Here is a 25,315-nt window from a genome sequence, read left to right as displayed (position 1 = left end):
AGGTATCTATGTATTGCTCTATGTCAAGACAAAATAAAATAAACAAAAAGATTAAAAATTAAATAAATTAAATTTTAAAAAGATTCATCAGTGGTTGAGTTTGGGTTGGGATGGGAGGCAAGCAACAAGCAACAAAATGTGACTTCAGGGTGTTGGACTGGGGTGTGAGTGTATACCAGTGGGCCTCTCTATCACACACACACACACACACACACACACACACACACACACACACACACACACACACACACACACACACACACACACACACACACACACACACACACACACACACACACACACACACACACACACACACACACACACACACACACACACACAGAGACAGAGAGGCAGGCAGCACCACAACACACACTCTGTGCAGCCTTTGCCCAGGGTCTGGTTTGGGGGTGGGTAATCAAAACTCCTGGCTTCCCTGAGCTAAGGTTCTGGGGGTGGGTTCTTCTGTGGCTGGGGCTCCTGGGCCAGGCCTGGTGCTGGGGGTGGCGGTGGGTCCGGGTCGGGTTCTGGCTCTGGCTCTGGCTCATCCAGGCTCCCCTCTGCCCGAAGCCCGCTCCAGCTGGCCTTGTTCAGACCCAGGTGACCCAGCATGGTCTGGGACAGGCGCGTGTCCGAGAACCGGGCCCATTCGGCAAACAGAGGCTCCACTACGTATGTCATGAAGCCTGAAACACACACACAAAGGTATAAAATGTGCACACATGTGCATACACACACACACACACACATATATACACACACATATATATATATAAACATGCATACACGTGCACAGACATGCGTACACAAACACAAGCACCCACACACACATATGGCACTCAGAGATTATTTTGAATGAAGAGTGCGTTACAAATAAAATGCATTATTATTATTATTATAAAACACGCATACATGTGCACTGCGTACGGTGCCTTTCTGTACAGATCAGCACAGCGTTCCCAGACTCCTACAGGCATAAGAACGTAAGGAGCTGTATGCTTACCGATCTGAATGTCCCCTACTGTGTTGGACTGACTGTCACACAGCAGGCTGACTTCCAGCTTGTGCCTCTTCTCAATGTTACCTGTTGAGAAGCCAACGGCATATCACAACAGTTATTCCAAACCACTCGCCCAACTGATTAGAAAAACAACACGTTGAATTCACTATTTATATTGAGCTCATTTATATTGAATTTCACTATTGATAAGCCATCCAACTGTGAGAGGACTGGAGATGGATGCACACACACACACACACACACACACACACAACACACAGACACACACACACGAGGAGAGAAAAAACCTACATCATTTTACACACATTTCCACTGTCAGGAATTCTTGGATTTACAAACTGTATGAATACATACACTCCAATAATTATTTAGTCCAACAAAGCTTGTGTGAGATCTGTACGTGTCTTTTGTAGTTTGAAAGCAGTGAAAGTTTGTGTGCAGTCACTAGTACACCGTCAGGGCACCATGTTTGTGTGCAGTCACTACTACACCGTCAGGGCACTATGTTTGTGTGCAGTCACTAGTACACCGTCAGGGCACCATGTTTGTGTGCAGTCACTAGTACACGTCAGGGCACCATGTTTGTGTGCAGTCACTAGTACACAGTCAGGGCACCATGTTTGTGTGCAGTCACTAGTACACCGTCAAGGCACCATGTTTGTGTGCAGTCACTAGTACACCGTCAGGGCACCATGTTTGTGTGCAGTCACAATTACAGTGTCAGGTCACCATGTTTGTGTGCAGTCACTAGTACATCGTCAGGGCACCATGTTTGTGTGCAGTCACTAGTACATCGTCAGGGCACCATGTTTGTGTGCAGTCACTAGTACATCGTCAGGGCACCATGTTTGTGTGCAGTCACAATTACAGTGTCAGGTCACCATGTTTGTGTGCAGTCACTAGTACATCGTCAGGGCACCATGTTTGTGTGCAGTCACTAGTACATTGTCAGGGCACCATGTTTGTGTGCAGTCACAATTACAGTGTCAGGTCACCATGTTTGTGTGCAGTCACTAGTACACCGTCAGGGCACCATGTTTGTGTGCAGTCACTAGTACACCGTCAGGGCACCATGTTTGTGTGCAGTCACAATTACAGTGTCAGGTCACCATGTTTGTGTGCAGTCACTAGTACATCGTCAGGGCACCATGTTTGTGTGCAGTCACTAGTACACCGTCAGGGCACCATGTTTGTGTGCAGTCACTAGTACACCGTCAGGGCACCATGTTTGTGTGCAGTCACTAGTACATCGTCAGGGCACCATGTTTGTGTGCAGTCACTAGTACATCGTCAGGGCACCATGTTTGTGTGCAGTCACTAGTACATCGTCAGGGCACCATGTTTGTGTGCAGTCACAAATACAGTGTCAGGTCACCTTGCTCAAAAAACTCCTCTGTCACTTTCTCACTCCACTGTTTGCTCAACTCCCAGGGCCGGCAGGGGTTACAGATATCAGCACACTTCAGGGCCATCTGCACAAACACACACACACACAAAACACACGACACACATATACACACAGACAACGTCCACCACACACACACACACACACACACACACACACACACACGTAAATGTATCAGTTACACACTATGCACACAGAGAGTATAAGAGACACAGTTTGGCCTAACCCCAAGCCATAACAGAACAGTTGATCAATCAGTCACTGAAATGCATACAGCTAAACTACTTATTTTAGAAAAATTCATACAAAAGCCTATTTCATTGTCATAATAATAACAATGTTGATGTGCTCTAGAATGTACCAGAAAACTATGCATCCAATTACAAGATCATTGGATAACTGTTTAAGCACTGCTGAAATGTTTATACCTTCAGCCTTCCATTTCTCCTTTCAGTGCAAAATACAGACTACATTTCCCATAAGACAATTCACCTGGAGGATGAAGTGGCGATGTGAGGCGTTGCTCAAGCACAAGTCATCCTGGTCCAGGTGCCTCCTGAACTTGGACAGGTACTCATTCTGTCTGCTGATGTCAGTGGCAAGGATCAAAGACCCCAGCTGTCTTTCCATGTTTAATCTGGGAGACACACACACACACACACACACACACACACACACACACACACACAGAGTTCTTCTCAATGTCACATTGATCTAAATATCTTCAAGGTTATTGTTACTAAATATATAAATACATACAGATATAGTAACTTCAAAGCTGGATTTACACCAAAGGCACAACAGATCGCTCAGTATCTTACACTCCTGTGTTATAAAAAGTGATTGGCCTGTTGTACTTTTAGAGTTGCTTTAGTTTGGAAACAAACGAGTGTTTTGCATTGTTTCCACACAGAAGCATGAGCATCAAACACAACATCCCACACACTGTATCAACAGGGTTTAAGATAATACAAGGTGTTTGTGTGTGTGTGTGTGTGTTTAAGAGAAAGATGTGTGTGACTGACCCATCCTTTGCAGGTAAGTGGGAGAGTTAATATGAGCGGTCGGTCTGTCTGTGTGTGTGTGTGTGTGAGAGAGAGAGATGTGTATGACTGACCCATCCTCTGCAGGTAAGTGGGAAAAAAGTCCTGTCTCTCGCAGGAGCCCAACAGCTGATCTCCAGTGATGATTCTCCAGAACTGAGGTATTCTTTCAGAAAGAAAAACACAAACATGTCTGTTAACATCATGGAAGGCACTGGATGCTCATGGGGGATTCTGGAGTGTTTTCCACATGTGAGACAATAAACTGAGGACTGAGTTCTAGAAGGCTTGTGCTTCCCTTCTTTTGTGCAAAGCTGCTTGGTAACGCCTGGTAGTAACTAATAAGTAAGGGATAACGGCCGACGAGCTGTGCAGTTCTACGAAGTTAATGGACGCTGCGGGGCAAAGAACACCACGACACGGAGCGGAGTGGTGTTGGTCCGCGAAGTCCATTAACTTTGTAGAACTGCACAGCTCGGAGGCCGTTATCCCGCTTATCTCCCGTTTACAACATCCAAAAATGTTTTTATTATTATTATCATTATTTAGAATTTCCTTTATCTTTAGGAAATTTAATATGCATAATAACCTGATGAATTCTTGATTTGAAGCCTAGTGCTCCCGTTAGAGAAAGTAGTGCCTGGAACCGGCTGTTTTTCAAAAAAAAAAACGTTACGTTGGTTGTCAATGGTAACCATTCAAGAGCATTGATATGGAACGGCGATTTAACTTTTCTACTGGGACTACGTCCAAGGTGTGCGGTTCCACGAACTTAATGTACACCCCATTAGCCAATCAGAAAACAGTATTTCGTTCCAGAGGGTGATAATAATAATAATAATAACCACTGACTAGTACTAACATATAGGTCTGTGCTTCTTCTGGTCCAGTTTTGTGCAAAGCTGCTTGGTAACGCCTGGTAGTAACTAATAATAATAATAATAATAATAATAAACCACTGACTAGTACTAACATATAGGTCTGTGCTTCTTCTGGTCCAGTTCAAAGCTGGTAGGTAATGGTTTGCCGTTTCTTGTTCCCCCTAACATTTACATGTGTACATCTAGCTGACACTTGCACTCAAAACAGCATGTACCACATAACAGCTGTACAGACATATATCAGAGTATGTGCTCCGTGGGCATTGAACACATGACCTTAGTGTTGTCAGCACTCTTACCCTGTACAAAGCTGCTAGGTAATGGTTGGTTTTGATGAGGAAGGGCTGGTTGACCCCTGGGTGGTCAAGGTCATGGGTGGCCGCGGCTAGCAGGCCCAGGAGGATGTCACAGGACGTCAGCGACTTGGCGAGCTGCACAGGTACACACGTACACAGAGCCTTAGCACAAAGATCAAAACTGCTGTGCATACACCTCTCTGCCCTATTCCTCTAGGAACTGCTTAGACACCACATTTCACACTGATCGTAAAACACATATCTGACCACGTAGACGAGAGGAACGATAAGAAAAAAAGAGGAGGATGAGAAAGAGGAGTCCCACCTTGGGCTCTTTCAGGTAACAGTACATGGCCTGGGTCACGTCTGCAGCATGGACTGCATTGTGATAAGGGTTCTGGCGGTGGTAGTCTTCTTGGACCATGACTGAAACATGAAATGTTTACCAAAAAGATAAAAATATGTAAAAATATACTCAATACTGTTTATTTGTAAAACATTAGGATACCACTTGTTTTTATTAAATGCAATTACGAGACACCATTCAGGGAAGAACAAAAGAGAAAGGAGCTAAAAGACATACCTATAAATTGACGAAGTTTCACCATGTCTAACTGGAAGAGCTCAATTAATCCATACTGGTTTAACAGGTGGAACGTCAGGGTGACGAGGCTGTTTCCTAGCAATGAAGACAACAATGGGGGCATGAGTGTACCTTCAGAATACCTAAACAAAACACCATCCCAACCAATCAGCTTCTAGCACACCACAGCAGAGAATATCTACGACCAGCAGGGGGCACTGTTGCCCAGCAGAGCGCTGGCATGCCAGGACTCGTGAGAGGGAAATAGTGTGGGGACTCTTGGGAATAGAAATTGATTCAGCGGAGCGTGCTGGGGGATCATCCAGGCACCTCTCCAGAGACACACACATTTGGAGTGAAATAATATGTACCATTTGTTAATCTGTCGAAGAGGAAAATGTCAAAATTCCAGCTTCCAACCTTTGCCAGCATACACTGCAACACAAAAGAGGGAATATACTAGATAAGGTGATGGCAAAACAAATGTCAATGGAAAAAAATCCAACAGATTTCAAAGATGGTAAAACAATAATACAAGAAAAAGAAGACTAACCACAAAGCATTAAGCAAATCGTATTTGTGATCATTTCCCTAGGAGGAAAACGAATCGTACTAGAAGAGCTCTGTTTTATTGTTAAGGACCAAAAAATAGTTTTAAAAGCTCTAAACTATACAGACTGTCATACAGAGTTCTCCTTTAAGGCTCAATATAAAACCAATGCGAGACGTCACAGCACCATAAGAGTTTCCGAGTACAAGCAATTCTGTTTGGAATATGAACCAGAGTTACTAGGGGGAAGTGACATCACAGTGGTTCTCTTTTCTTACTTCCCTCCTCCTTTGGGCATCTGCACATTCGGGAAGTAGACGTTTGATATCTCATTCCTCTGGGGGTTTGATATAGCCTATTCTTCACTGTACAGTCAGTGCGTGCTGACACTGGGTGGGGGTGGGGGACTGGGGGGGATGAGTGGGGGTGGAGGGTGAAGCAGACCTTGGCCTGGCCCAGGTAGTCTTCGTCCAGGATGTGCAGAGGGTTGTAGGGCCAGGTGGTGGCACTGTGGAGCCGGCGTGAGGAGTGCAGGTGGCGCTGGAAGCTGAAGAGCCTGTGAACCCGCCGGCCGGGCACTGGCCTTGCATTCTCACTCCGGGCTGTGGAGAAACAAACGGAACACTCGGAACCAGAACCAAGAGAACCAGAGCCGCAGACAACCAGAACCAACACGACAGACAACCAGAACCAATACTACAGACAACTAGAGCTTTTTCTGTCGGAGACACACACAGAAGTGACAGTACAGACTCTGAAAAGCTTTAAGACAAATGGACCATTTGTAAACATGAAAAACTAACTATATAGGGATTCCTCAAAGCTAAAAGCTGTTCCGAAGTGGATGGCTCAAGAACTAGCAGTGACTTTGTACAAATAAGCGATAGAAAAGAGGGCTCTTATTTGGAACTTTAACCAGTTCTACGACAGAAACCATTTGAAAGTCGCAAATTAATACATTTAACCTGTAAGTGAAATTAAAAACTGTAATTAAGGACAAAATACCTACTCAGTCCATAAAACACACACTAACCAATCTATTGTTTGGTTGGGGACATCACTAATGAGCAGTGGGAAAATTCGGTCCTTTGTCCCTGAGCATTTCAGACAACAGTAGCGAGCGAACACAGTGAACACAGGGGTACCAGTGGACACAGAGACCTGTTACTCCACTCACTGCCACAGTGGTAGGAAGGGATAGAGAGGAGGAGAAGAAAGAAGAACTAACAAACACAACACACCACAAAACACCACACACACCATACAACCCAATACCACACCACTCAGCACAGCGCACAACACCACACAGCATACAACAAATTATTAACAGCATGTGTGTGTGTGTGTGTGTGTGTGTGTGTGTGTGTGTGTGTGTGTACTGGCATGCCAGAGGGCACGGGGACATACTGCTGACGCAGCGTGCCGCTCTAAAGCCGGCTGCCAGGGCACAAAAGTCAGCGGCCCGCTCACTGCTCCCTCTATGCCCTCATTGGGCACGCCTGAGCGGGCACACCGGGCACCCACAGAGCCACGGCCTCTCAGCCCCAGTTAAAGAGACTATACACACACGCGCACACACACACACACACGGGGGCGTGTGTGTGTGTGTGTGTGTGTGTGTGTGTGTGTGTGTGTGTTTGTGTGTGTGTGTGTGTGTGAGTTACTGTGAGCATTCAGTTGCATGTTTCCCTTTCAATGTGCATACTTACAGTGCAAGGTTCGGAAATCGACACACAGGTAGGGGTGCGAGCCTCGTCGTTCCGGTTCAAATCCTACCTGGCTTCTCACTCTCACGTCTCCTGAAGAGCAGCATAAACACAACAGGTCCTCAAGACACTCGCCAAGGCAAACAACAACAACAACAACACTCACAAAACAACAACAAATGCACTAATGCCACCTCTAATGCCATCCACACACCAGGAGCAAAGGGACTAACCTGGGGAAAGACACAAACACAGCAAACACAGCCAGAGGAGAGGAGAGGAGAGGAGAGGAGGAACATATAAACATGCACTACCATGCCAGCGAGGACTTCAAACATTAGTATTCAGGCTGCCGTGAGCAAAAGAGGGGAGGCAGGGACTAAAAGACAAGCTTGTGCTTCAAGACTCAAAAGACAGGATGAGGATCAGGAAGAGGAGGAGGAGAAGGAGGAAGAGGAGGAGAAGAGTGAAGGGAATAGATAAATAAAGAAATAAACAAACAAATAAAACTCAGACTTCAATGAGGCAAGCCAAGACCTTCCAGTCACATGTGTTAATAGGCATTCAGTAGGGCTATAAGCTCACTGGGGGGGGGGGGGGTCTCGGGAGTGGGCCGGGTAAGTTGCACAAGAGTCTTTCTACACAAAGATATGGCAGCCTCCAGTTCATCAGTCACTACTGTTTGGTGTTTGTTTGCAATTAAATGTCCAAAATCAAAAACTGGAAATGAAGAGAATGAAAAGGCACCCTCCCACCACTGCTGTACTTACTTGAAAACAGCTGTTTGAATATTACACAAGCCCCTATCAACATACCGAAACTGGGAATTACTATCCAGTAAAACCAAACAAAAACTAAACAAACAAGAGGTGTATAACAAAAGGCATTCACAGATTTGACAGGGAATGTACAAAAAGTGTGTAGCACAAACATGTCGCATGCAACCAAAGTACCAGACAAAACAAGCCCTAAAAGAACCACTACATTTAAAAAAAGAAATAATCAACAGAAGCTTCTGGATCATGCGTTAGAAATGAAGCTGCTTCAACTTCAACTTTTTTTTCTAATATGTTGAAACATTAGTGTAGTCCCCCAGTGTTTTAGCAGCAGCCAAAGTCATCCCAGGCCAATGGTGACTGTACTGCCTATCTGCCGCAGGTCCGGAGTCAGCTGCTCCCTACGGTCACTCTAGTTTTGAGTCACGTCACTAAGAGCATGGCCTGACCTCTGCCGCCCTGCTGATGCCTCACTGTCTCTGTCTGTCCGTCCGCGCCCAAGGCTTTTTTTTAACACAACCATTAAGTTACCCCATGTGACAAATCCCACTGAGGGTGACCCTGACAGAGGCATCCTTACAGTGATGCACAGGCCTGATGTGAACTAACCATGACTCTCCCAACACACACACACACACACACACACACACACACACTTTAGTGAGTGGAAATGCAGGCGTGTGTGAATGTTACTGTGCAAATGAACGCAGCCCCTGTAGAGTGGCTCTGAGGTTGAGGCCATAAGCATATGGCAGCAAGCTGCATAACTGGCCTTGACATCCACCCGTATGTATGTACGTACACACACACACACACACACACACACACACACACACACACACACACACACGCCTTGCCTTGCACAACCAGTAGCCCAGGTTTCACATACTCAACTCGCCTTCCTGCTACCAAGACAGAGGGAGATAGTGTGAGAGTGTGTAAATGGGAGAGTGTGAGAGATATTTTCTGCACTGAGCCTCTGCTGGGTGATGACGATGACACAGTGGCTACGCGCTAACCTCCGGGCAGACCATAACTTCCGTAGAGATAGAAGCTGGCACCGTTAGGCTTAAAAGCTGGGGTAGGGGGCAGGATATGGAGCAGAATTAGATCTTTATTCACTACGAGAGGATGAGAAATGTACAGAATGGCTAAACACTTTCCCTGTGACACACACACACACACACGCTGGAGATGAGTGACTTAAGGCCCAGAGGTCTGAGATTGACAGGGGGGTCTCTCTCTCTCTCTAGCTGTTGCGTAATGTGGTGTGTGATCAACAACTGTACTACCCCAGCCCCCCCCCACCCCCAAAACAAAACAAAAACGGGTGTCATGAGACAGTATTTTGTATTTTTGGTTTGTACGTGTGTGTGTGAGCGAGAGATAAAAGTGTATTTGTGTGTAAGAAATAAGGAAGAGGGTGTGGTGCGGTGTGGTGTGGTGGCAGTGCCGCCCCTTACCTAGCATACGAATGTACAACGCAGTCTGATCAGAGCTGTCATAGGAGATCGCTCCACGTCTCTGTGGAAAAGGGCAAACACACACACACCGTAGGTCATCCGTCACGCCTGGTCATGATCTACTGTGACACACACACTCAAACTTTACAACACACTTTAAGTAACATGGAACAAATGAAGCATCAACAGTTGAAATTTTCAAACTGAAATGAATGTTATGCAGAGAAAAAGATCTATCTAATTACTGATCTTATATAGATCAATATATTCTCTTCAAGTTTGAGTTTAAAGGTTATTGGGGGTGTGGGGGGAGTGGGGTGGGGTGGCAAACCCGTGACGAGGGCAGTGAAACTCGAGAGGGATTAAGGCTGAATGCTTTCCACTGGCATCTCCCATAAGGTGTCCAGCCCAAGACTACTTCATCCATCCATCCACACCTTCAACACCCCCCTCCCCCCTCTCCTAGGCCCCCCCCCCCCCCCCCCCCACACACACACACACACACACACACACACACACACACACACACACACACACACCCCAGGGGTGGAAAACTAACAGGTGGCAATTCATGACACTCTATTTACACCTCTCATCTCTCCAGTACCTCACAAAAACACAAAGACACACAAAGCGGCTGTGTTGACACTGATAATGTCACTTCCACAAAATATATATTGTGTCATCAAATTGCCCTCATTCAGGGTTCCACCAAGACTGAATACGACACTGCCATCACACTACACTCTTACCCTTCATGGAAAAGCTATACATTCTCCTATACAACGTCCTCCAACAACTACTACAGACCGGAGTCCCTGTATGTACAAATTTGGCCAACGCAACTCAATCACTGATTTCAATTCTAAATAAAAAAAAATGTTTAAAAAGTCCAGAAACAGGCTAATCATTCTTTCACACGGTCTCAACACTCTGCATTTTGGGTAGCAGTCTTCCTCAGAGTGTCAGTGTTGCCTTCTGAAACACTCAAAGCTGCACATGGATTCCATGGCATTTCAACTTTCTTAAAAAAAAAAATCAAATAAAAAACCCTGATGCCTTGTGAAGCAATTCATGAGAGACTAACACTACTCTCCATCATAACTGGCTACACATGGCCCACCGTATTCAAAATGATTAAGCCACAGCTCTTTTACAGTTCCTCTACCATTTCTCTAACCAACAATTTGTCTCCTGGCCAGGGATTACACAACTAGTCCTGGCCTTCAATCCGGGTTTGCAGCAGGAGGATCTCATTCAGAGTGCAATCTAGTCCCAGGTCCGAGGCTTAATCTCTGGACAGAAAAGCAGTGAAGCTAAGCCAGGTGCTGATTAATGCAAGAACTAAGAAGGACACTGGTGCTTCACAAGCTTAAGTGGCACGCAAGGAACTCACAGTAGGTGAGCAGAGAGAGAGAGAGAGAGAGAGAGAGAGAGAGTAGGAGAGAGACAGCGCAGAGAGACAGCAGAGAAAGAAAGAAAAAAGAACAAAGAGAGAGAGAGAGAGAGAGAGAGGCCATGACAAGAGACAGAAAGAAAGAGATACATACACAGATACAGTACATAGACAGAGAGAGAGAAGGGGAAGGAGAGAGAGGGGAGGATTGAATGGGGAATGTATGATAGGTTGGTATGTATGCAACAGTGTGTGTGTGTGTGTGAGGGTGTGTGTGTGTGTGTGTGAGGGTGCTATCTAAACCGTTCATCAGGAAAAGAGCATCATGACAGATAGCAGTGCTTTGGGAGGCTGGAGGAAATGGTGGTGGATATGCCTGCCTCAATGCATTAGCATCGCTTTGGAATGTGAAGAAATAAAGTCATCTGCAGCTTACACACACACACTTTACCACCTTCACACACATATGTACACACACACACCCACACACACACACAGAACCATTGGGAACACTATGGGATCTCCCTGGGTCATGTTTTCAAAGGACAACCTCCTGCCAGTGTTTGTTTTCGTGTGTGTGTCTGTTGTGTGTGTGTAGACAGGGTTAGTCGCAGATGGGACAGGACCAGGCTTGCCTTACGCTGGCTTACCTCTCCATCCACCCTTCACACACACACACACACACACACACACACACACACACACACACACACACACTCACACACTCACTCACACACTCACACACTCTCTCTCCTTCTCTCTCTTTCTCTCTCTGGCTCCTCTCCAGTGCTGCATTCAAAAATCACTGGCTAGGGTGTCCCCTGGTGCCGTCCAATTCAGACGATGACGTCAATGGACTGAACCAATTTGCATAGTTGATTTTAATCCATTATAAATCCACGGCTCCCCCCGGGCTTCTCTCGAAAATAAAAAAGCAAGAGGAACACTTTGTAGCAATACGCTTCCTTTTGAGTGCCAGAAGCCCAGGAAGACAAGCGCTCCCAGACAACCAGGAAGGGCTTTATGACAGGAATAAACCTCCTAACTACACAGGGTTTACGATCTTGGCGCGCCAGTTGAAAGAAATACAGAAGAAGAAAAAAAAAAAACGAAACAAAAAGACGTGCGCAGATTTCTATCACCAAAGTGTGGTGATGGCCTGCCAGACCTGCCAGCCTTCTGACGATGGCCAGTCACAGCCACGCCATTTTGTTTTTGGAAAGGACAGGATTACTATAGTGTGTCATAGGGCTAGGTATTGGCACACATGGTCCAATTTGATTTGATTCCCATTCACAAGCTTACGATTTGATTAAATCCTGTTAGATTCAAATTTAAAAGTGATAGAAATGACGAAATACTATAAAGCAGCTTTTCATAAATAGACAGATGTTTAAAAAGATCAAAAGAAATCCCCCTGTTTTTTCAAATGGTATATGTGTAATATTAGATATACATGTTTTGAAAAAAGGGATGCAATAGGACGGGTTATTATATCAAACCGTTCGGCACGCCCCCTAACTGTTCAATACACACAGACGTGAACTGTGGTATTGAGATATAGCCGTGATTTCCTTTCCTTTAAAAAAATTGCTTGCTGCAATGCAGACCACACGCACGTTGTGCTTTCAGATCCACAAAACATCTCTGGAGTCCGTGGGAATGGAGACTCTGGAGCCTATCAACACTCTTGATACAAACAGATGCTGAGAAGGAGAAGGGAAACTAAAAAAGAAATGATCTCAGCTCCAACTTCTCGATGGCAAACACTAGCTAGACAGAACGAAGCTAGGAGAGGCGCCGAAGTCTTTCAAAACCAATGTGTGGGAACATTTTGGATTCAGTGTTCAGTAAGACAACTATAAACAAACAAAGAACAGTCTGGAAGCATTGCTTTGACACTGACCAAAAACAAAAACGAAAGCAGTGGTAGTATTTACAGCTAAAGATTTGCAGCCCTATTCAGTGGTTTCACACTCGGGATTATGTCATCTGATGGGGGGGAAAACATGAACCGTATTATAATGCCATTCACAAACCCATTTCATCAGCATAGCTCTATGAAACACCACAGAGAAAAACTGAAAATGAATTGACTCAGACACACCATCTAACTTTCTCTACTGATAGTTGGACATCCAGAGCAAGTGAGACAGAAACCTGGCCTCATTAGACAGGCAGACATTTTTCTTAATAGAATGTTGTATTGAGTTGAATGTGATTGTTGTTGTTGTTAAATAGGGTGATTTAATTTTTTTATTTAATATAAAGATACCGAAACCAGTACCGTTAGGTGGGCCAAAAATGTTACACACACCATTCCGTGGGCCAACTGTACCATTACATCACCTACCCCCCAACTCTGGTAGGTGTACACCCCCGCACAGTACCTTGTGTCTTCATCATCGGTAAATGATGTTACCATGAGTAAATTGTGGTCTCATAACCCTTGTCTCATTGCGTTTAGCCCGTTAGGATAGAGGAAACGAGGGACAAAACATAAATGTCTTTATCAGAAAAAGTCATGGACTGTCATAGGGAAAACGGGATGTCTAGCCACCATACTCTAAATGGAACACAAATTTACAAATGCAGTCACTGGAAACAATTTGTGCATTTTCCTTTATGCATTTGCAGTGTTCACAAGTGGAACGAGAGAGTGGCATTTAATGGGGAGAACTGGTAATAATTGGATTTTCTATAATATGAATGTTAGGCTATGTCTAACCATTGCGGAAATGAAAAAAAATAACCAGAAAAAATGTATAGCAGCCTTAAAGTTCAAACCAGAAATTTTACAGATCGATATCTGTATTTAAAAAAAGCGAACAATCGATAAAACGATATTTTTGCACACCCCTAGTGTGTCATTATTGCTTATTGGCAATGCTACGTTCAGATGGGATACTGCCTAATACAGCTGACACTCAAAATAGTCTCCATCTATCCACATTTTATACAATTCTCTGTCTGTCGATTCAATGTCGTTTGTGTAAAACTAGTTGTCTTGGACACGCTTTACAGACATCAGAAAAACTAGTTCACTGCTTTCAAAAAAGGTTTGAGTTAAGCCAATGTTTTTTCAAAGATACTGAGCTATCCACTGCTTGTGAACAGTCTCTCAGCTTCTTGAGCTGACTGCATGCCCAGCCGGCGTGGTGTTTGTTTGGAATCTGATGACCCATCATCATGCCGGTTTGTCCAAGTTAAATACCAGGGTGTGCCCACTGCTGACCTAGACCTTAACCGTCTGGGTCTCGCCCCATAAAAGCCTGATGACATATACGGCATCACTGGTACTCCCTTCCAACCACTTATTATCACCATCACCACCATCTGACAACCATCTGACCGCCAGCACCCAACCAGCCATTTCTAAAGCGATCAGCCAACTCCAGTGGTCTGACTCAGGCAGCAACTGGCATGGTGATATTTTAGCATCAACAACCACACTGTTTACACACAGCACTGCTCTTTAGCGTATGAGTAATTCCTAATGTGTGTGATGCGTGTCTGTGGGGGGTGAAAATGATTTGTGGCACACAGGCAGGCTTCTGTGTTCCTTGTTGAAGGACTAAAACGATAGCCATGCCCACGCCATGATAAATGCTAAAAGATTCCTTCTGCATCGTTTCCCTGGAATCTTTGGCCTCTTCGACAACTAACATGTCACTTTTCACTCTAAGGCACAGTAACACAATACATCTTGTGCATGTTGGAACCAACACCTTGATCTGTTTCATACTATTTTTCAATTCACAGTGAAGGACTGGGGTTAAGGCCAGATGGCTCTAAGCTGGAAACAACCCGCCTGTCTACACGCTCACCGGTGGGATGGCAAGAGACGAAGAAGACAGCCATTACGTGGACTGTTCAAGTGCTTCACAAGCTCATTGAACAAAGAGCTCATTGCACAGACTCCAGCATGTGCCGTACCATGAAACTACGGCATTGTTCTGCACTACAAAGGTGAAAACACACTTGCACCTGTGACTTTTCGGCATAGCCACTCACGATTGGCAGTCTCCCACCACCGGCTGCTGCAGGCACAAAACTGTCTGACATCAGCAGATACAGACCGATGAGTCTAAACCAGTCCTGATCATCTCCATGCATGTGTTGGGCCATATCAGGGTCACATCAGGGCTAGACTAGGGCCACATCAGGGTCAGGGCCTAGAGTTGGTGCCTCTTTGAATGTGAGATAAAGAGCCTGAGCTAGAGCTGATCAGAGTTATGACTCAATCACTGTCTACCAGCCAACTAGTTTCAAAGTTGCAGAAGAAATGTAAAACATCTATTAAAAAAAACTCTGTCATAGCATAGGGTACACCACACACAACAGCCTCTATGATGGCATAGGGTACACCACACACAACAGCCTCTATGATGGCATAGGGTACACCACACACACAACAGCCTCTATGATAGCATAGGGTTCACCATACAAAACAATGGCCTCTCAACAAAGAACACATAACGGCTGATTAAAAGAGTTATATGTAGCTTTTGTTGTAAAAAAAGGGCGTAATTTACATCCAAGGTATTTCTCTGCATTTTATTTCATTCCCCAGTATAAAACACGTGTAACAAAGAACGAAGTTAAATAGAGTACACACAAGCACTGTTTTCCCAGCACTGTTTTCCAACCAATCCTTCTGAACTTCTTCGTTATGGTACATTTAGAACCATTTTAGTTTTTGAACAGTAGAACTACAAAGTGCACCTTTAACTCTCCAGACTCTTATGTCAATATTCTTGGCTATTGAAGCACATATAATCAGTAGTCCTAAAGGTTACTGATAACTTGCGATCTTCATTAAACAGGAGAGCATTTTTGACTGCATGCTCTGCTGTCATTGTTCCGACATTCACTACAATACGCAATCGGAATGGTGTGCTGTAAGCCTAGAACTGCCGAAAGGTCTTGTTCTCGAAGTCTAACATCTGCCTAAAGCAAAGCAGCGATTTGATGACAACAATAAAACCTTGTTACAAAATGACTGTGCTTAGTAGCACCCCTTCACTCATTGCTTCAGATACATGAGGAATCCTAGCTATGCTCTGAGGTCCGTTTGCACAGGGTCGCCATCGTCCACTAGACATGCCCCATGCAAACATAGTGGAGCTGTGTAAAACACCAGGAGAAAGGCCAGGAGAGGGAGAGTACACACACACTGCCCACGACATGGAAACAGCCAACATTACTCAGAAACAAAATAAACCCTGATCATATGATGATTCCCCATTAGAAGGAGTTTAATTTAGGCTAATCTAAAATGTTATCATTGGTGCCGTTGACTATTGAGCTAATAACTTGGATAGACTCAGTGTTGCATCACACCAGCCTCCCAATGACACACAAAACCATCTGATTAATAGGAAGCACAATGAATGTTTAATTTTGGTGTGAATAGACACACGCAGCAAACCATGGCCAACTTTGACATCTAAGGGGAAAAAGAAATGAGTTGGCATCTTATCACTGCCATAAAAACGATCACACCCTCACACACACAAAGCACACACACCAAAGTGACCTTACACTCACTACCAAATAAAAAAAAAACAGAGCATACAGATAGCCAGTGTTGGCGTATTTAAAAGCTGAACATGTGCTACACCTACAGCCTTGGTTGGGCCACACGAACACACTACCTACCTTTAAGAACATCCATCTGACCAGAATCACCACTAAAGACCAAATCAAAGCAATTCCCATTGGATCTCCCCTACGCTGAAGATCATAGTTTCTCTGTGTGTGCATGCGTATACGTGCGTGCGTGTCTGTGTGTGTGCGTGTGCGACTCTGGAAAAATATTGTGTGCGGAGACTAAGCTTTAGCGTGAGCAGCCTGAGTGAGCAGTGTATCAGGGGGGGTGTGTGTGTGTGCGTCTATGTGCGTGTTTCCTCTCTGGCATAGATAAGTGGCAGCTCACAGATGGAGCCGGACTCGAAGCCCAGACAGAGAACGTTCACGCTGGGGCTTAGTGCAGCTGTCTTAGCCATGCTGCCGTCACCTGACCATACAATCATGGGACAGCCGCCACGGTAACACACACACACACACACACACACACACACACACACACACACACGCAAGCAAGCAGGGGCTGCCTGTGTCCTCTGTGAGCGACACACTGCACCCCTGCCCTCCCTCCAGCCCTCTCCTCTGTGGCCCCCCTCCCCCACAGGCTCCTAGCGACAGCCAACCAGGCGTGTGGCGACACTGACGCACGTACGGGGAGGGGCCAGGCAGAGAAAGCACAGCAGAAGCCGTCTTATCAACAGGCCCTGAGTGCACACTGTACACTTTGTTTACTAAATTATAAAAACGCACGCACGCATAAACACACACACCCACTCAAACTCACACACACACAGCTTACACCAACCGGACCGGCATGGGCTTTGTAATGGGTACATGCAGCGTATTTATTTTTAATTTGCACTTTCATGTTGCAGATTATGTCCCCCTTCCACCAGAGCGGCACAGCCTCCCCACCTCACACAAGCAGACAGCGTGTGCATGTGTTTGGGTGCGTGTGTGTGTGTGACAGTGTGTGAGCACACATGCACACAGAGAGAAAGAGAGTAAAGAGAGAGTAAAGCTGCAGTCAGACGTGTACAGTAAGCTACAGACTTTCTCTGGCTTATCGCTGCGTCAGTCTGGGCGAGACCAGGGCTATGCCAGCTCTCGCTCACACACACATAGAGGGAGAGAGAGAGAGAGAGACTCCGACATGTTAGCAAAGCTGCGTCAGTCGGGGTGAAACCAGGGCTATGCCAGCACACGCACACACACACACACACACACACACACACACACACACACACACACAGAGAGAGAAGGAGAGAGAGAGGGAGAGAGACTCCGACATGTTAGTAAAGCTGCGTCTGTCTGGTTGAGACCAGGGCTATGCCAACACTCTCTCTTGGGCTGTGGCAGCGGTTGGCCTTGAGGACAGGCGGGTTTGAAAAACAGGTGTGAGACACTCTCTCACTCTCTCTCACCCTATCTGTCCCTCCATCTCTCTCTCTCTCTCTCTAACCACCCCCTCCCTCCCATTCTTTAAGATTTGAAATATATTGGTTTTAACTGGTAATTAAAGAAACCTTCAAAGTCAAAAGTCTCTCTCTCTCGCTCTACATTCTTCCTCAACCCATGATGATGGCATCACAGAAACACCCCTAGGCTGGTAGGGTTGTGAATGCTTCCAGTGCTTGGTAGGGCGAGAGCACCTTCTCTCCAACTGGGTCAAAGGTAGAGGCTCATCTAACCAGTGCTTAATGCTCATTTCCCATTGATTTCCTCTGTAAAAGGAGAGCTTTGCCACGGCACCACAGCTACGTCACAGACTAAATAAACTAAAGATGTGAGCTTGGGTCAGACACACACATCGTGTGTGTGTGTGTGTGTGTGTGTGTGTGTGTGTGTGTGTGTGTGTGTGTGTGAGAGAGAGTGTGGGAGGGCAGGGGGGGGGGGGGGGGGGGGGGGGGGGGGGGGTCGATGAGGGGGATCCTGTTCAGACTCGGAGTGATGGCAAGGCCTGGCCCCGGGCACATGTGGTTTGAATTCACCGTGCCTTGAAAGACGAGACCAACAGATGCGCATTTCTCCTTTTTTTACCTCCTTTAAAGAAAAGCTAGAAAACACAAGATTCACAAGATTGCTGGAGCAAGAAACCCAAATCCTCCAGAGGCTCCTGTTCCACAGCGGAATCCCCTGATCTACGCTGGCCTTCACTGGCCTGGAGTCCCCCCCCCCCCCCCACCCAACTGGAGTCTCAGCATGACAACCGCCAGCTTTCAGTACAAGATGGAGAGTAGCAATGAGCGTGAGTGAGAGAGTGAGAGAGAGAGAGAGTAGCAGTCACGGCTTCATGGCCTTGGTCAAGATGCCAATGTCAACAACAACAACGTCATACTGCCGATTTCCTTTCCTAATTGGCACCTCAAAGTTCTTTAACCACTGAACCACTCACTAGTTTGCCCATCGGAATGCTTCAATCAGAGAGATTTAGAGATGATATGCATGTTAAGCTTGGCACCTGGCCATGGTCCTGGGATGCCTACAGTGGAGATCGACCCCCCCTATGGATGACAGGGGAGCTTAGAGCTATCAGTGAAATGGAAGAGGGATGCTTTGAAACACGGAGAATGTGGTTTATTGGACAGGAATAAATCTTCTAGAATGCGGAAGTGGGGTGAGAGCAGCTGTCAATCATCCCTTTGGGCTCCCTTTGTTTACAAAAACATTGTCAAACATCATCAGCCTGGAACACCACAGAAGCCCTTGGAACAAGCTGCAAAAAAAACGTAAACAAGTTATGACCTGGAAGTAAAAATCTCTACTAACATTGTGAACCAGCTAAGTGTCAGCCATGTTGGCAAACTCTCTGGTGTTATTTATTTGCACTATGCAGAGTTTAAAAGACATACAAGTTAGGTCCCAAGCTGGCTTGATAGCTGCATGGGCATTGAGATGTGTCCGAAAAATTGTGAAATTGCGTCATCACAACATATCACAACCCAAAGTGACAGCTCATTAGCACTTTGATTCCTCTTGATTGACGGTCTTAATCGAGAGCAGTGTAGGGGTCGAGGCTAACCAAGCTAGGAGTAAAAGAGGAAGCCAGACGAGGCCAGGCCACCATTAAGTCTTATCCGCGGCGCATCCCAAAACTCACAGATCTTAAACCCCCGGTGTTCGGCACAGCCTCGTAAATTGAGAGCTTCCTCATGGGCTACCGCACCAGACAGAAAGATCTGTGTGACGGGACTGTGCACTCCTGTAAGTGCGGGGCAATAAACACTGGCTATTACAGCAAGGTGCGCGCGGACACACACACACACACACACACACACACACACACACAGCCTGTGGACTGAGTTTACCTGTGCACTCAACTTTTTATGTGGCGACACTTGAACTTCGATGAGCTATTAGTGGCCTTGTACAGTCATTATGGTCTCAAGAGGATGCGATGTACGTCAGCAGGTTTTAGTGCACAAGCGGGAAACCATGTTGGACGGCGGTGACGTATCAAGTTTGAGTTGTCCACCAAATTGCACTTCATGGAAATGTTGTTCAGCCCCCATCAATCCAATGACATTCAACAGCATTGCAATGCGTGTCCAAGGAAAACACTCAAGGAGTATAAAAGGTGAGTAACACACTGGATCATATGGTGGATCAACACTGTAAACAAGACCCTACAACTGGAGAACATTTTTTTTATTAATTTCACTGCAATGTATCAGAATTCCCGCAGCAAATTCAGTCAGTTTTAGCCACAACAAATACAACAAACCCCTGCAAGATCCTGAGAGACACCATATTACCCCCATGGTTAAAAACAGTAATAAAAACTATGGTAAAACAATTTAACAGTCGAAAGGTCTGTTGCAACGTGTTTTCTCTTCGCACGTAGTCTACATGATAAAAGACTGCCGACTTGCACATCCGAGAAGGTTCAAAATACCAACAGAACTACTACTTGTAATTAGTGACACAATCAGAATTCTAGAACATGCATGACTTCTCCAGACTGATTGTCCCACTGACTTGTGACCAAACCTGTTCCTCTCAAAAGCAGAGGATACCGTTGTTACTCTTGCAAGTAACCTGGAAACTGTTACTGTTATAAAGCTTAAAACACATACACAAAAACAAAAAACAAATAATAATTTGTCTTGCTCCCAAAAGTTATATAGTATAAATGAAATGTAATACCATTTCCACTAGTTTTTAAACATATCTGGCCCTTTTGCAGTCCTCAGTCATGCATGGGTAACATGCTAGAACGAGTTGTGAAACCCAACCCTATGCACAGCTCCTTCTTGCCACATCCTGAAACTACGTCAATCCAGCAGTCCTGCATGAAAAACCTTATCGCCTCTGCGAAGATAAACAAACTATGTAAAAAAAAAAAACCTGTCGTAGAAGTCGGCTGGTGATAAGCCTACGAAGGAACAGCTCGAAGCTCTCCACTCCTTTACTTTACTCTCTCTCTGGAATTCAGATTGACGTCACAGCTGCCTTCATCTGACAGCGTAACCACAAGATGACAGGACAGCAACTTGGCCCTGGCCTGAGGCCGCGGCGTTTCCTACGTGTTTTTTGGGCGTCGGTAGATACTTGAAATGTCAAAAAAAAACGTGGCAAACTGTGGGCGGGTGAGGTCGGGCTGCTTGTCATCACCAAAAGCCAAGGCTCAGATGCTCGCACACGGGCTGCAGAGCCAATCCGGGCCGCACGCTTTGTAGTTCCACATGCTTCTGAGCGGGCCTGGGAGCAGAGGCCTGCAGCCATCCACATGAAAACCCAAAAAGGAGACATGGTGGTGGACTATAAGTGCATTAGCCTGGAAATGAAACAGTCATGCTTAGCATGTTTTCAACGCAAGTCTTCTCAGGACATTTGGGTGGGCTGGGTTTTTATGAATACTGAGTGTAGTATGCTGCATATACTGAGTGTAGTATGCTGAATGTGCAGTGTCGTATGCTGCATGTGCTGAGTGTAGTATGCTGCGTGAAGTATGCTGTGTGTGCGGAGTGTAGTATGCTGCGTGTGCATGAAGTATGCTGAGTGTGCAGAGTGTCGTATGTTGCGTGTGCCGAGTGTCGTATGCTGCGTGTGCTGAGTGTAGTATGCTGCGTGAAATATGCTGCTTGTGCGGAGTGTAGTATGCTGAGTGTGCGGAGTGTAGTATGCTGCGTGTGCCGAGTGTAGTATGTTGCGTGTGCCGAGTGTAGTATGCTTCGTGTGCCGAGTGTAGTATGCTGCGTGTGCCGAGTGTAGTTTGCTGCGTGTGCTGCGTGTGCTGCGTGTAGTATGCTGCGTGTGCTGCGTGTAGTATGCTGCGTGTGCTGCGTGTAGTATGCTGCACATCAGACTGCTACTGCAACTGGTTTGGTGATATTACCATTACTGAAATTTTCCTTTGACCTGAAACTGTGATTGTGAAGGTTGGTTCATTAGTCTGAAAGTGGAGCACATATTTCTGAAAACAGGGTGACAAATAAAGGACACTTTTCTGCCCTTCGTGTGCAAGTGTCATCTAGAGATCGTGTTTACTGGTGACTGGAAATAATGCAGTGTCTGATACAAGCTTCTAAAACTAGACTTCTGTTCCAAATCCTCTGAGGTGGTTCTAAATACTCTGTTTTCCACCACTGGGGCTGATAACTCGTCACTGCAAAGGTCTTCAGAAACATAAATCACAATTTCTGAAAAAACATGAATAGAAAGGAAAGACAGAACCAGAAAACAGAAAGAACAAGAGAGTAAGACAGACAAAAAGAGAGAGATTGAGTAAGAAAGAAAGAATCAGAGAGAGATAGAGAGAGAGAAAGTGAGTGAGAAAGAAGGAAAGAAAGAAAGAGAGATAAAGACAGACAGTGAGTGAGTGAGAGAAAGAAAAGACTAGCCATCTGCGATGCTGGCACCAGGCCAAACCACTGCCCCCAGAGCCCAAGCACATGTTTTACTGCTTCCCTCTGCAACGGTAGCCTGCCTAAGCTCCCACAAGCACAGCAGCATGGAGACACCACACCACACACACACACACACACACACACACGCACTGCAGCTCAGGCTCACTCACTCGCTAACACTGGCAACAGATACAGAGGGGAAAATACAGTGTTGACAAAAGGCAAACAGAAGCCCCCCCAAAAAAACGAAGCACAGTCTTTACTTCCAACTTTCTTCTCGTTCCCCTCTCTCTGTAGTTACTCTAGTCAGGATACAAGCACAATCTCTGTAGTTACTCTAGTCAGGATACAAGCACAATCCTGACCTCCAACTTCTCTTTCACACACACACACACACACACACACACACACACACACACACACACACACACACACACTCGTGGCAATGTGAGTATTCCATGAGACTGCTACTGGAGGCTTGAAAGGCAAAATCTGCCTCACTGCACCACCTCCCATTGAGTCCACAACAAAACACCAGGGGGGGAAACACGACAGGCAAACGTGACCCCACCGCTGAGGAATTTACCAATTTGCTCTCTCCTGCTCCACCGGGCCCATCTGATCTAATGGGTCAGCAGAGAGCAAGAGAGAGAGAGAGAGAGAGAGAGATAGAGAGAGACGGGGCCTTTCAGAGCCAGCCCGCCTAAGTGCAGCTCTCTGAGGCCCCCCTGGTCACAGTGCACAGTTTGCGAAACAGGGCCATTCATGGTGCGGTGGGTGTGTGTGTTGGGGGGGGGGGGGGCTGACGGGGACACACTGACAACAGACCCCCCTCCACTAGATCAGCATTCTCCCTGCAGGCATCATTTCCATGTGGAGGGAGCACAAAGGGGGGAGAGAGAGGGGACAAGTCAGAGAATGCACTGAAGACAGAGAGGGCAGAAAAGATGGGAAGATGCATGGGCCTAGTCCTGTGATGACATGCCATTCAGGAGGCCTGGGGATGCCTGGGAGGACATCCCTATTGCAGTTAGGCCACTGATACTAAAGACCCACAACTAAAATTCCATTGTATTTTCCTGTGGAATGGATATATATGTGTCTGTAATGGTGAACCAATAGACGAAAAAGGTGTTGGGAGACGGTACTTAATGGAAAAGATACTATACAGGCCACATTATGCAAAACTGAGGGCTCTGAGTCAACATTCCTTGAGTAATTTAACATAAACAAAAACACTGTAATTTAACACTTACACAAGTGAAGTTAAACCAGAATGGAGGGGTTCTATGTTATGATTCTGTTCGCTGGTACACTTCACAATACTTCACTGCAATACACAGATCTTGCATACACCTTAATATGAACTTTCCCTTGTGTAAATATTGTTTGCATACATTTCGACCAATTCAGAAGTTTAGATGTCTCTGAAACAATTATATTTTGAAACATGAGGCTGAAACTTGATTTCATGTTCTCTTTTGAGTCTTGAGTAATAACTGGTGGACAAACAGACCAAGTCATCTGCAGCGTGTGTCAATACAAGTTGCTCGGTGACCAAGGCCCAGCCCTTATTTTGGAGTTGATAGCACACTGTAGATCAAAACAGCCACACAGAGCGGTAAAGCAAATGATCAATCTCTCACTTTGAGTGGATCAATTATCAAAATCCTGAAAAGGTGTCTTTTCAACATCGGCAAGGAGTTCACAATGTGTTCACCCAAACTTTCTTAAAGCCTGGTTTACTAGAAATAGTATGCAAGAGGGCGTTACGTTCACATACACATCAATACTGGGCCTAAATCAATTAACACAAATGTAGCCTTTTAAACACAAACACTGGAATATTGGAACACAAGTCAAAACACTAAACCCTAAACACTAAGAACACATGTGTCTCAATACAACAGTTGGATTAATGTTTTATGGACTAATTATGTATAGATAATTGGTAAAGACTAAATGCACGACTTGAAACAAGGATATCATGCTGTCTGCAAATGATACAATGTCACAAGCTGCAGGGGAGAAAAAGCAATACCTAAGATGTTCTTAGGCATGCATTCGCTCTACCTAATGTCGATGTTAGGTCGACTCACAAACAGTGGATTTTGCTCCTGTTTATACATCAAACACATTTTCTGGTAAACCTCCGAAGAAGAAGTAGCTGCAAATACAACATGTTTGAAGGGGGGGTTCCCGTGTATCACCTGCTTGTTCCTCCTCAGAATATACCACAGGTTACAGTAAACAGACATTATCGTCGACTAATCGTAAAGGCAATGTCTGAATGTAAATGTAAAAGCTATGTCAATGAAAGCAAAATACCTGTGACAGCTGTCGTGGATCGGGGGCCCCGAACAGCGAGGAGCTGGAGCTGAAACTGATGGCTCCCCTCCGGCTGAGAACATGCTTGGGAACCGGCCTGTCTAGAGGCAAAACCGGCAACTGATAACATACTTCCATTGAACAATGTCAACGCTGGTTCCAGATCAAAAATTAAAATAAAAAACGATAATTGTTCCAAATCCTGGAGGAGGAATTTCATGGATTAGGTACCGTTGTCAGCAAAGCCTCTCCAACAGAAATCTTCCTCGTGAAATACATATAAAAATAGAGAACAATAATGTCAATTTCACGTTTAGCATACGGAGTACTTCATTTTGTTCGGATAGACTTCAAACTTGCACAAATCGCCGTCTTAGATACATTGTCTATGTTTCTGCGTCCGCGTGTCTCGTATTCCATTTCACTCGA

The 25,315-nt window shown here is 45.5% G+C and overlaps 1 protein-coding gene across 2 annotated transcripts; it reads right to left on the bottom strand.

Annotated features, from left to right (window-relative positions):
• Window positions 1–187: 187 nt before the first annotated feature.
• Window positions 188–25,315, bottom strand: pde7a (phosphodiesterase 7A). 2 transcript variants are annotated; one of them, XM_080854678.1, is made up of 13 exons: window positions 24,887–25,315; window positions 9,725–9,785; window positions 7,489–7,578; window positions 6,224–6,381; window positions 5,601–5,664; window positions 5,230–5,325; window positions 4,972–5,072; window positions 4,650–4,781; window positions 3,544–3,635; window positions 2,919–3,063; window positions 2,397–2,493; window positions 1,004–1,084; window positions 188–686 (listed from the first exon to the last, which is right to left on the bottom strand). In XM_080854678.1, exons 1-13 carry the CDS (start codon window positions 25,022–25,024, stop codon window positions 442–444), a joined length of 1,500 nt encoding a protein of 499 aa, XP_080710804.1. In that variant the 5' UTR covers window positions 25,025–25,315; the 3' UTR covers window positions 188–441. The 2 variants fall into 2 exon arrangements, with proteins under 2 accessions (XP_080710804.1, XP_080710805.1); XM_080854679.1 differs by lacking the exon at window positions 24,887–25,315 and adding an exon at window positions 16,782–16,913.

The sequence above is a fragment of the Sprattus sprattus genome, assembly GCF_963457725.1.
Source record: "Sprattus sprattus genome assembly, chromosome: 17".
Lineage (NCBI taxonomy): Eukaryota > Metazoa > Chordata > Actinopteri > Clupeiformes > Clupeidae > Sprattus > Sprattus sprattus.
The sequence above is the reverse complement of the archived record's forward strand: the minus strand, read 5'-3'. Positions and strand labels throughout refer to the sequence as shown.